This window comes from Suricata suricatta, chromosome 17, assembly GCF_006229205.1.
Source record: "Suricata suricatta isolate VVHF042 chromosome 17, meerkat_22Aug2017_6uvM2_HiC, whole genome shotgun sequence".
In the NCBI taxonomy this organism is placed as follows: Eukaryota; Metazoa; Chordata; class Mammalia; order Carnivora; family Herpestidae; genus Suricata; species Suricata suricatta.
In genome coordinates, this window is record NC_043716.1 from 39,347,110 (window position 1) to 39,359,886 (window position 12,777).

A 12,777-nucleotide genomic window follows, 5' to 3' on the forward strand; every position below is an offset into this window, starting at 1 on the left:
GGGCACCGTCCACACCCACAGCGCCCACTTCAAGGTGGACCTGGACGTAGCAGGTAAGATATCCCGGCAGAAACAAGGATTCCAGGAGAGGAGACTGAAACGTTGTCTGTTTACGTTGAGTTTTCCCATCCAGGGAAGGAAGATCTGAGCATGAGTTGTGGTTTGGGAGTTTCATACTTCCTCTTTAGTTGGATGGGAGAAAGTTGGCTGCTGAATTTTATTTAGATCTTAGCTCATTGGCTGAGTGCAGAGCTGCCCCCCTCCCTCCCCATGACCTCATCTGAAAATCTTGAGAAATGGCAAAAGCTCAGGGAGGAGGCAGCCTCTGGACTCACAAGGTCCCCTTTGCCCTCCTCCCTCTCTTGCTCTTGTATAGGCCCCACTCCAGAGAGGCAGCCATTTGTTTTTCAATTCATTTCTCTGTGTGTGGCCTGTAGTATCAAGGTTTTGGAGGATCTGTTTGCATTGTGCCAAGTCCCTGGCACACGCAGGCCCATCATGGGACATCCCTGGTTGTACATTTCCTTGGGAGATGACCCCCTCCTCCACCTCCCTGAAATTCCATCTCTCTCTGGGCACAATACACTTTATAGCGTAGGTGCTGTGGAGTGCTCAGATAGATCCTGCGGCTGGCGGTCACAGGGAGAGTCAAAGAATACATGATGTCTTGGAGTCTGTCTTTCTACTTTCCTTCCCCACATTGAGTCAATCACCCATTTTTTTCTGATCTGCCTCCAAAATATGTCAAAGCCTTGCTGGGCCAGCCTTTTCTCTGCTATGTCCATTCTTCTTCCTCTCAGGTCCAGGGGCCACCTACCAGCCTGTGCCTGCTTGCTCGCCCCAGTAAGTCCAATTTTCCCATCACCTGTAGGATCCGCCCTCAGGAGGTGCAGGTTCCTTCCCCTCAAGAGTTCAGATCCAGCCTGCCTTTCAGACTCCTCTCCCGGCTTAGCCACGCCCACACCCTCCCTGTCCCGGGACACAAGCCGAGCGCACTAGTCAGGCTTCTATGCTTTTGCTCCTGTTCTGCCCCTCCCTAGAACGTCCTGCTGTGTCATCTCTGCTGGTCATATCTTGAGACAAGGCTGAAAGGCACCCAGGAAGGCCCCTGTTTCCTGCCTGCACCGGCATTCCTGTGACCTTGGGCCTTGAATGTGCTTCTCACACGCAGCCAGCCAGCCAGGGCTTTGCCTTCTGCAGCCTTCTTGAGAGCAGGAGGGAAAGCACAGGGTTTCATTCCTCCGTGAGTCCCAAGGCTGAGCGAGCACAGTCCCTCCACTAATAAGTGTGAAGGATTAATAAATGAAATCCTTGAAGAAATACAGGTGAACAGCTTTGGCTGAAAGATCAGGGATATCTCGGGGAGAGGAAAGGAAGCAGGGGGCAACACTCACTTCTGGGTTTCTCTTTGGCCCCACTCTGAAGCAGTGAGGGGAGGGAGGGGACAGAGTCCAGAGGGGACAGGCAGCTGCATGACCAGCTCTCCCTCCCACCCACCCCCACCGACCCTGGCAGGACTAGAGAACTGGGTCTGGGCTGAGGACATGTCCTATGTCCCCACGGCGGTCCCCTGGAGCCATGAGCACCAGATGCAGAGGCTGCAGGTGACCCGCAAGCTGCTGGAGACTGAGGAGCAGGCCGCCTTCCCCCTGGGAGGCTCCGCACCCCGCTACGTGTACCTGGCCAGCAACCACAGCAACAGGTGGGGTCACCCGCGGGGCTACCGCATCCAGATGCTCAGCTTTGCTGGGGAGCCACTGCCGCAGAACAGCTCCCTGGAGAGAGCCTTCAGCTGGGGAAGGTGAGTGGCCGGGTGTCGGAGAGAGGCTGGGGAAGGACTGAAAAGGAAGGGTGTGTGGGGAGGAGCAACTGGGAACTCAGTTCAAACTATTAGAAGAGAGGTGGGAGGAGAGGTGGGCGCTCCTTTAGGATTTCCGGTTGTCAAAACCCATGCACTGGGCGTATGTTCCCTGCAAAGGGCTAAGGCCCTGGCAGGAGAACCCTTCCTCATTGTGGATGGAGGGAGAAGCCGTGCTGTGAAAGCGCAGGGGGATGGACCGGAGGATGTGGAAAGAGTTGGCTGACCCACCAAGGTGGCACCAGAGTCTTGGTATGAATGAGATGGGAAGCCTGAGGCCCATGCACTCAGCCCCCTTCCATCACAATCAGGCAGTGGGAGGGGTTAGTGACCCTGGAGGCCTGACCAGTGCCTCCCTAGGTACCAGCTGGCCGTGACCCGGCGGAAGGAGGAGGAACCCAGCAGCACCAGCATCTACAATCAGAACGACCCTTGGACGCCCACCGTGGATTTCACTGACTTCATTGACAATGAGACCATTGCTGGAGAGGTCAGCTGACTGTGGGAGGGTCGGGGGAGGGAGGTGGGGCACAAAGCGGAGCCCCACCATTTCTTTAGTTCCCTTAAACCCATCTGGTCCTCTAGGGGCGGAGCTGACTCCTGCCTTCCATGCTTTTGCCGATCTGATCTGATCGTTACCTCTTGAGGGAACCTTCCCATGCTGGCAGTTCTTTTGTAGACACTGGCTGAAGCCCCACCCTACCCTGGGGATCCTGCAGCATTCTGAGTCTCAGCGTCACGGACTCTGGGCCCCAGGGTTGGAGGAGGGCTGGAAGACCACATCTCTTGTGTGTAAAGCTTCTCTCATTACTGGCTTGACCTCTAAAAGATTAATTTCTGAATGTCAGACTTTTTTTTTGCCTCCCAAGCCCTGGTCTCCCTGCTCCGTCCTCTCAATCATAGGTGGGGACACTTGGAGACCGAGGGAGAGGCGAGCTGAAGTAGCCTGTGAGCGTCATTTTTCTGGGGGTGGATAGGCTGATGGCAGTATGATGGGACATGTCGGAGATGGAGGCGCAGGCTGGGACAGGGAGACAGGGGCTGCCTTCCAGTATGAAATGGACTATGCTTGGACTCCTGGGCCAGCAGGAAAACTGTTCAAAGACTTAAGATCCTTTTGAGGGAAGGTGGGCTGGCAAGGTGAATCCGTACATACACAACTGCTGGAGGAGGCAGGCATGTCCTTAGCAAAGCCAGGCCTCAGGATCCTCTCTCTTGTCCCCTGCCAGGACTTGGTGGCCTGGGTGACAGCTGGTTTCCTGCACATCCCACATGCAGAAGACGTTCCCAACACGGTGACGGTGGGGAACGGTGTGGGCTTCTTCCTCCGACCCTACAACTTCTTTGACCAGGATCCTTCCTTCGATTCTCCTGATTCCGTCTATTTCCGGGGGGACCAGGATGCTGGGGCCTGCGAGGTCAATCCCCTGGCCTGCCTTCCCCAGGATGCAGCCTGTGCACCCGAACTCCCTGCCTTCTCCCACGGGGGCTTCTCTCACAACTAAGGGGGTCCCTGGGATGGGCAATGTGGCCAGGGGCCCCAGGCCCAGCGTGTGTGGGGAGGGGAGCAGTGGGCACTGGGCCAAGCAGCCTGGTACCCTCTTCTCCTTCCTTCCACCCCTGAGTTCCCCGCCTCTCCTTCCCCCAGACCCCTCTGTAGGGCCCTCCCTGACACCCCCTCCCTGCTGGGAGCATCCTGAGCGTGGGGGAGGGGCAGAGACACAACTCAGCTTTGTTGGCCCCAGACCTGCTGCGTTCCTGGACCAGATAGAATGGCCAGTGAAGCCTGGACTGATGGCCAAGGTTTTCCCAGAGACTCCTGTTTTTTTGTGGTTTTGCTTTTGTTTTTGATTTCTGGCTTTCCCAAATCTTTTTCACCTATCTCGGGGTCTCTCCTGAGCCTCCTCAGTCCCTCCCTTGGGAGGCGAGGTGGTGTTTCTGCACGGGGGATAGTCCCCTAGAACCCCCAGGGCAAGGTTCCTGCCAGGCCTACACATCCACAGATAAGCTAGAAGGGGTTCCTTAGCCCATGTTCCTCTTAGCCAAGGCCTCCTTATTTCCCCTCTTCTTCCTTTTGCCTACTGTCTCCTCTTCACTTTCCTACCTGTTCTTATATCCTGGGATTTCCCTCCCAGCCCTGAGAGGATGTTCCTCTGTCCTGATGCTCCCCTAGTCTTGGTTTCTCAACTTAGTTCTCCTCCTCTGGCTCTATGTCTGTGGAAGTCTCAAAAATGCAAGGGACATCTAGTTTGAAAGGACAATCCCTGTCTGTCCCCCCTGTATCTGTCACATACTGGACTAGGAGTTGTCCCCACCCCTGTCCTGGGGCAGGCCAAGAAAGTTCCCTCCGCCCCTTTGTATTCACCTGCCTTGCTGTCTCTGGCAGAGGATGGCCACACACACAGCAGCACCAGCTCAAGTTAGGCTTCGAGGTGGATGTGTAGGTATGGTGATAATGAGGCGTGGTGGTTTTTGCCAGGGGTGTATGTGGCCAGTGACCTCTACTCTGCAGCAACAGACATGGAAGGCTGGTGGGCACCAATGGTGAGAAGCAGCGAGACCCTGGAATTCCAGCGACCTAGAGGTGTCCAACATATGTGGCCATGCAAATGAGCTGGGTGGCAGGGGGGCAGGGGTGGCTCCCACCCCGCTATCCTTCAAGGGGTTCTGGGTAGTGCACCAATAGTGAGAGACTGGGAACCACAGGACTGGGAAACATCCTTTCCTAGAGGACTGGTTAACTAAATTCTTGTCCTGACTTACAACGCAGTGCTATGCAGCTATAAAAAGAATTCTTTCTTTATATACTAATAGGGAATGATCTTCCAATGCAAATGGCAAGGTGTGTGTAGTGCACCTCCCCTCTGTGTTGTAGAATGGAGGAAACAATAAATACATATTCACTCGGGGGCGCCTAGGTGGTTCAGTTGGTTAAGCGTCCAACTCTTGATTTCAGCTCAGGTCATGATCTCACAGTTTGTGAGTTCAAGTCCCACACTGGGCTCTGCACTGTCAGTGCAGAGCCTCCTTGGAATCCTCTCTCCCTCCCTCTCTCTCTGCCCTTCCCTCTCTCTCTCTCTCTCCCTCTCAAATAAACTTTAAAAAATAAATAAAAACATATTCACTTATATATGCATATTCACAAGAGACCAGGGATACTTTTGGGGAGGGAAACTGGGAGGTGGCGGACCCGGGAGGGAGGAGACTTAGCACACTAAATACCCTTTTGTATATTTTTAATTTTGAGCCATGTGACTGTATTACCTATTCAAAATAAATAAAAAATGGACCCAAACAGGACCTGACTTTTTTTTTTTAATTGACAAGTCTTTTAGGAAGGGGTGAGGGTAGGTGCAGGGTAAAGTAAATGAAGGTATGGACCCAGGGACTCAATTTGGTGAAGTTTCCAAGACCCAGAGAAATGGATGTGGCCTCTGGTAACTCCTTTGCACTCTTACCTGTCTATCCTCAATGAAAACGTGAAACTTCAGCCACACTCTTCTCACTCCCTCTCTCTCTCTCTCTTTTTTCCTCCTGTCTCTCTTCAAAGGGGGGACAATGAGAAGCAATGGAGAGAAGTGACTGCTGGAAGCCCAGGCCAGGGAGGCAAAGTGAAGGAAAACAATTTGGGCTTCCGCTCAGCCTATGACCAGAGAGAGATCCTATCTAGGGCTGTCAGTCAACACAGAAGTTTCTGCTACCTTCTGTGCTGTCCCAAGCCCTAGTTCACTTCTAGGTTGATGAAACAGTGAGCTGGAGAGAAACTAGGTTCCAAGGAACAGGGAGAAAGACTTCAGCGCGGAGAGCGGGCCAGTGACAGCTGCGTTAGTTTGTGGCACTGCCTGCCTGGGAGGAAGGAGTGACAATACAGGAGACCGAGGACAAGGAGTGACCGAAGATTGAGACCAAGGAGAAAAAGAATGTCATGACCAGCTGTAGGCTCTGACACTGACTTTGTACTTCCTCTTTCTCTGACCTAAATAATTTAACCTCCGATGCATGCTGACTCTTCTTATGGTCAGGCACACGGTGGTCACTGTTGGGGGAGATGGAATGAAGGGGTGCTGGTGTCCACCCCTCCCCCCACCCCATCCCACTGTCATGAAACTTATGACCTTGAAACCTACGTCCAGGCCAAAGAGGGTGAGCACTTGTGTGCGGTCATATGCGTGAGTGGGTGCAAATACTCACCAGCTTTTTTCCGAAAATGTAACCGTGTGTGGTTGTGTCTCTACATGTCACCATAAGGATGACACCACCTGGCCCAGCCTCAAATAAGAGGAGGCAGGATGGACATGTGGGTCATTAGAACGTCCACCCAGCTGGGGTCAGGAGGGCTACAAGGTGGACCTCCAGCACTCTACCCCAACCCAATTTCTTCCTTAGACCATTGAGGCCAGCTTAGCGTGTTGACCTCACATTTGTGATCAAGTGATAGGAAACTTATCAAAGATGTTAAGTTCTGAAGGAACAGATGCCTCCAATGCTAAAATATTTAGGACATGGGCCCATTGCCCTAGGAGATGCTAGGCAAAGGGAGTCCTGAGGCTTAGGTCAGAGGGCATAACTGGGACTTCACTGGGAATGCAGATACTAGAACGCCCTGGAAGAAGCACATGTACTCATCACTTGCCTCTGCTCTCACCTGCGGCCCCCGGAAAGGGTTCCAGCTCTGAGTGCAAGAGGATTACTTCATGCATTCAACAAAGATTTACAGGGTGCCTTTTCAGGGCCAGGCACATGCAGGGACTAGGATACACCAGTGAATAGGATGTCCTTGGATGAGTAAGGCCAGTAAAGGACAGTTGTAGGCAGGACCATTAAATGGAAGGTGGGAAGAAGACAGTAGTAGGGGGTCCTAACTCGGATGGGGAAGGGCTTCCTGTGGGACATGATGTCCAAACTGGGGACAAGAAGGACAGTGGAAAGAATTTTCCAGGCTGATGAAACAGCACGATCAAAGGCCAGGAGGTGACAAGGTGGCACCCTCCAAGTACCCAAGTTCAATGAGAGACATGTGGGCTACAGGGAGAGCCTGGCAGAGCAAGCAGGGGGCAGATGAAGGGGTTCTTGCAAGCCATTGTTACTCTAAGAGAAGTGGGAAACTATGGAAGGATTTGGGCCAAGGGAGTGACAAGTGTCAGATTTGGCTTTCAGGACATTCCCTCTGGCCCAGATATAAACCACAGAGTTGACAGAAGACCTGGCCATAGACAGCAGGTTGGAAGTCAGAAATGATGGTGGTCTGAACACATGGCAGGACCTGGGGGAGGACCCCTGTGGGGGGTCTGGCCCGATGAGGCTGTTTCTGAGCTGCCTCAATCAGAACCCCACATCTGGATGTCTCCCTCCTGCCTCCCTCACCTTCTGCTGAGGTTGCTGGGAAAGTGAGGAGGGATCTCTGGCCAATGACTGGTCTTTTCTTCCTGAACGGAAGAGCCTAGTATTTAACGAGAAAGTCAGATGCTGATTGAAGAAAAATTCCACCCAACCGTCAGGCTCTTCTATAGTTGGTGCGGTTATGTGATAATTGGTTAAATCATCCTTGTAGACTCTATACAAGGCAAAGTGGGTTTGAAAAAAATTAAACCCTGATAAAAGAAAAGATGCTTGGTGCCCCTGTGACAGCTTCTTTGTTTGATAATGAGGATGGGCTCATTAATTCCACAGCCTTTCCCTGTGTAAGAGGGACCCCACCCTTTGGGCTTCTCCCACAAGGTTCTCCTTCAGTTTCCACTCCTCTGCCTGTATCTGCCATCTCTCCCTCTTGACTGGCTCTTATTCTCAACTCTCATCTTGCTAAGCCATCCTGGGGACCTGCATCTCCGGGACAGGGGGTCTTCTCTCTCTCAGTCTGTGCCTTCGCAAAAACTCCTTCCTCTAAGGAGTGTTCTATCCTTCCTGGGTCTGCTTCCTGTGCTCCCCCAGCCATTGCCAACCCACTGCCCTCCCTCTGCCGGCCCACAGCCACAGACACTGCTCTGACAAAGGTCACCAGTGACCTCTAAATGCAGAATCAATGGCCCTTTCCAGACGCCTACTTTCTGAACCTCTTGGTGGCATTTGACACCACCACCTACTCCCTTCTTGAAATTCTCGCCAGTCTTGACTTCCCCCACATTCTGACCCCTCCTTGTCCCTATTTGCTGCTTCTCAGTCTTATATGCTGGCTCCTTTACCTCTGCTCCCCCACTGGCCCACATAGGCCCAGACCTTGGCATTTTCCGGGGTGCTGTCTTGGGCATCTTCTCTTCTCTGTCCAGAAGTCCTCCCTGGGTGATCTCAGCCTCTCTTACTTTAACTGCTAATACCATTGTTAGCCAAAATCTCTATTTCTGGCCTAGACCATCCCTCCTATGTTCCAGACCCATAGAGCCAATTGCCCTGTTTCTAGGCATCTATGCTGGGACTTCCCATGAGCACCTGAGACTCAGCCTTGTTGGTTCTCCCTTAAACTTGCCACTCTTCATGTATGTCCTCTCTGGTGAAAAGCCCCGTCACCCATCCAGTCACGGGAAACCTTTGTGTCACCCAAGACGCCGTGTTCTTCTTCACCTACCCGTACCCAATCGGGCACCCAATCCGGTCACCTCTGCCCTTAAACATCTTAGATTTATTCCTTCTTCTCTGTCCTTGAGGGGACTGGGCTCATCCTGGCCCTCTGCCTCTAGTCTGCCCCACATCCATGCGCTGCTCCACCCCTCCACACTGTTGCCACAGCCATTTCCCTGCCATGCAGACCTGCGTGGAGCATGACCTGTGCACACAGGGTGGCCCAGTGGACCTCGCAGGGGCTCTGAAGCAGCAGCTCCGCTGAGACACAGCTCGTCCTGGGGTCCAGTCTTCAGCCTGCAGGCAGAGGGTGGCCTCTGGCTCCAGGGAATAAATTTGTCCTATTCACAGATGCTGGGGTCAAGTTTATTCAAAGGGAAATAAGACCTAATGAGAGGCATGTGGTCCTGTCTACTGAGTAATTCTCCAAGGGGCACCTTATGGGACAATTGTGTAGAGATATCAGAGGGAGCAGTGTGACAGCAAGTCACTTAGGGAAGATGGTTGGGGTGGCATCTTTTATATACCTGCTTCCCCACCAGCCAAGGCAAAGGGCTCTCCCCCAGTCATGACCCATCTCCCCCCATGAGAGCCCTGTGACATGGAGACGAGGCCCTGGTCCTTACTGGACCCAACATTCCTTTTTTTTTCTTTTCTTTTTTTTTTTTCAAAATGTTTAATGCTTATTTATTTGTGTGTGTGTGTGTGTGTGTGTGTGTGTGTGTGTGTGTGTGTGAGAGAGAGAGAGAGAGAGAGAGAGAGAGAGAGAGAGAGAGAGAGAGAGAGAGAGAGAGAACATGAGCAGGAGGGACAGAGAGAGAGGGAGACACAGCATCCAAAGCAGGCTCCAGGCTCCGAGCTTTCATCACAGAGCCCGATGTGGGGCTCGAACCCATAAGCCATGAAATCATGACCTGAGCTGAAGTCAGACGCTTAAGCAACTGAGTCATCCAGGCTCCCCTAGAGCGAACGTTCTTGACTTCTGCTTGGTGACACAGGTCAGGACAAAGAAACGTGAGCCGTCATAATGGTGCATTCTTGGGGCACCGGGGTGGCTCAGTCGGTTAAGCGTCTGGCTTTTGGCTTCAGCTCAGGTCATGATCTCACAGTTCGTGGGTTCGAGCCCCACATCAGGCTCTGTGCTGACAGCTAGCTCAGAGCCTGGAACCTGCTTCGGATTCTGTGTCTCCCTCACTCTCTCTGACCCTCCCCTGTTCATGCTGTCTCTCTCTGTCTCTCAAAAATAAATAAAAACCATAAGAATTTTAAAAAATGGTGCGTTCTTAGCTGAGAGCTGGGATAGTAACTTACCAAAGAGCCTGGATCCGAGTTCCCGGAGTTACACGTTGCTGGTGGCCAGGGCTTAGGCCTTAACATTAGGTTCTGTTTCCTCTTATCCTAAAGGTCACACAGGCTCATAGCCAACAGCCTCGAGGTTGTAATCCTGTTGTCTCTGTCTTGACTGCAACTTCTCCAGTGCCTCGTCTCCGTATCACTGCTCAGTTGATGGGAACACTGGGTGAGGATCCTACTCCCCAACACTCACAGGTAGGTATGAAATGTCATGTTTCTTTATGTTTCTGTATCAGATAACAAGCTTGGTGCCCTTGTACCTGGTTGGCAGGAAATTCAATCATGGGCATGCTTGTCGGGGGTTCTCTTTTCATGGGTTAGGGAAGAGACTCTTTAGTCTGAGATTTGGGTGGGGGGTTGGGAAGAGGATGGTCAGCTAGTTTTTGGTGACAGTGGTCAGTTTCTGTGGACCTGAGGCCAGCATTGTTGGGGTGGAGATGGGAGGGGGGGCCCTGCCCTGGGAGTTGACACATACCCACTCTCCTGTGCAAAAGCCCTATTTTCTTTTTCTCTCACCCAACAATAGCCCCAGATGATCCATAAGACACTGGTTAAAGCTCTTGTTTTGGAGAGGGGACTGTGGAGGGGACTTAAGGGATGAAAGGGAGGTGGATTTGTCACAGTACGTTCCTTTATGCTTTCTACATGGGTTTACTGATGTTTTGCGTGTGTTCATCAAAATGTTTTCAAAACATTTTTTAAATAAGAAAATTTTAAAATACTTTCTTCCACAAAGAGCTTCTACAGAGTATGAAAACCGGATCAGCAAAAGAAAAATCAGTTCCGGGGCGCCTGGATGGGTGGCTCAGTTGGCTGAGTGTCTGACTTCGGCTCGGGTCATGATCTTGCAGTTCGTGGGTTCAAGCCCCACATTGGGCTCTGTGCTGACAGCCTAGAGCCTGCTTCGGATTCTCTGCCTCCTTCTCTCTCTGCCCCTCCCCTACTCATGCTCTGTCTCTCTATATCTCTCAAAAAATAAAGTAAAACATTAAAAAAATGACAAAATAAGGAAGAAAAATCAGTTCCCATTTTCCTTGAGGACCCCAAGGGCTTGCTTCGTTGGGGAGGGAGGTTATTTTGTGATGGAGGACCCTGACTTTCTCACCATTTTGGAGAGAGCACCTCTACTTTTACCACTTTAAACAACAAGGGAAAGGAAAATCATTTGAGTCTCCATATCAAAATACAACTGGGTGCAGGACCCCGAGAGCCTGCGCCTCTTGACCTCAGGGCTGTGAGTTCCAGCCCCATACTGGGTGTGGAGATTACTTAAAAATAAAGTCTTTAAAAACAAAGGCAAAAACAAAAACAAAACTATAACTGGATGTATACATGTTTCTGGACAATCTGACCTTTTTAGTGTCTGTTTACCTGGTTTAATTCTCCCAGACTCCGAGATGTCTCACCATCTACACACCATTACTACCTTGCTTAAAACATGTACCACACAAAACTTCCTGATCTTACCTCTTCTGCCCCCATTCTGTCCCCACCTGACATCAAATACACTGACCTTTTGGCCATTCTCTGTCCATGCCGAGCTGTTTCAAGTTTCTCTACCTTTGTACCTTCTGTTTCCTTTGACTTCTCTGCCCGGGGAACGCTTTCTTTCTGCAAGGTTAGTCTAATGTCTGCTTCTGGGGAAATCTTTCCATGATGGAAAGGATTCTCCTCCAGGCTCACGGGGGAAGCCTCTCCCCTCCTTGGAACCTTTAGTCTCTCCATGTTCCCTTCGGGACCTGGCTGCCCAGGCAACGGGGGTCTCCTGCACATCATCTGGCAAAGAATGGAGTTGACTTTGCTCTCTGTCTCTGCAACTTTTTGGAGGAGGGGGTTCCTGGAGTTCAGGGTCAAGCTAACTCCACAGCCAGTGTTCCAAGTCCCCTGAACTCTGACCTGGCCTGTCAGTCCTGTTCAGAGAGGAGACAGGCCCTCTGCTACACTCTGCACCTGCCCCCCGCCCCCACTTCTGACTGGTTGCACACGCTGTGCACCCCCCTCCAGTGATTTAGGGGATTGGAGCCCCCACACTGTTGATCTAGCTTTGCCCTTCAGCACCTCCAGCTCCTTCCATGCCTGCCCATGGGGTTCCGGTTGATGGCTAGTGGGGAGTAGGAGAGAGTGATGAGAAGCAGAGCCTGGAGGGAAGGGGGAATCTGGCTGGAGAGGTCTGGGCAGGTGAATTTCAATTGCAGCCTTATAGCCAGGAGAAAGGCTCCATCTGGAGCGGGGTGGAGGGAGAGCCCAAGGACAATCCCTTTCTGTCCCCATTACTTCTTCTTGCCTCCCTCCACCTGTATTATCTCCCAAAACTACCCTTCCCCCCATTTGGCTCCCCAGCTTTGACCCTAAGTATTTGATTTGGAACAAGAGGACAGAGGCTCACATGGGCCACTTAAAGTCCAGGTTCCTACCTCAGCCCCACCTCCTCAGCTTGGCCTGACCCCTGGCCCCGTCCAGCTCTACCCCCACCTCCACCCACCCATCTGCCCTTGGCTGCTTATCTTCAATGTGCCCATCATGCCTCTTGCCCAACAACTCCGCTCAGAGACCAGGAACCTCCAGAGACTCAAAGAGGCATCCTGCACCCAGGTCCTGTCTGTCTTTTATCTTTCTGTTTCCCATTCTGCGTTCTGATTCAGGAGCCCGAGAACAGTCCTGGAGATTTAACTATGACTATCTTCATTATTTTGTCCCTGTATAGTGTTCTGATGACAGGCATGGGTGATGGTGGGAGTGAAAAAAGATTGCAGAGCGAATGTGAACCCAGCCAGCCTCCCCGCTGCCCCACTGTCTCCCCCAGTGCCCAGCCCTCCACAACCCCCAGCCAGAGCCAGCTGTTTGCAGACCTGAGCCCAGAGGAGCTGACGGCGGTGATGAGCTTCCTGACCCAGCAGCTGGGGCCAAGCCTGGTGGACGCAGCCCAGGCCCGCCCCTCAGATAACTGCGTCTTCTCGGTGGAGCTGCAGCTGCCCCCCAAGGCTGCTGCCCTGGCCCACCTGGACAGGGGGAGT

General features: G+C 52.3%; 1 protein-coding gene across 1 annotated transcript in view; it reads left to right on the plus strand.

The window, feature by feature from the left end:
• The window catches only part of LOC115281635 (membrane primary amine oxidase), a 5,838-nt gene extending 1,409 nt beyond the window's left edge, over positions 1-4,429 (plus strand). Inside the window, exons 3-6 of the mRNA XM_029927052.1 lie at positions 3-53; positions 1,516-1,801; positions 2,219-2,348; positions 3,088-4,429. Of these exons, the coding sequence (XP_029782912.1) occupies positions 3-53; positions 1,516-1,801; positions 2,219-2,348; positions 3,088-3,363 (743 nt within the window). The 3' untranslated portion in view covers positions 3,364-4,429. The remainder of the gene's footprint in view (positions 1-2; positions 54-1,515; positions 1,802-2,218; positions 2,349-3,087) is intronic.
• The last annotated feature ends 8,348 nt before the right edge of the window (positions 4,430-12,777 follow it).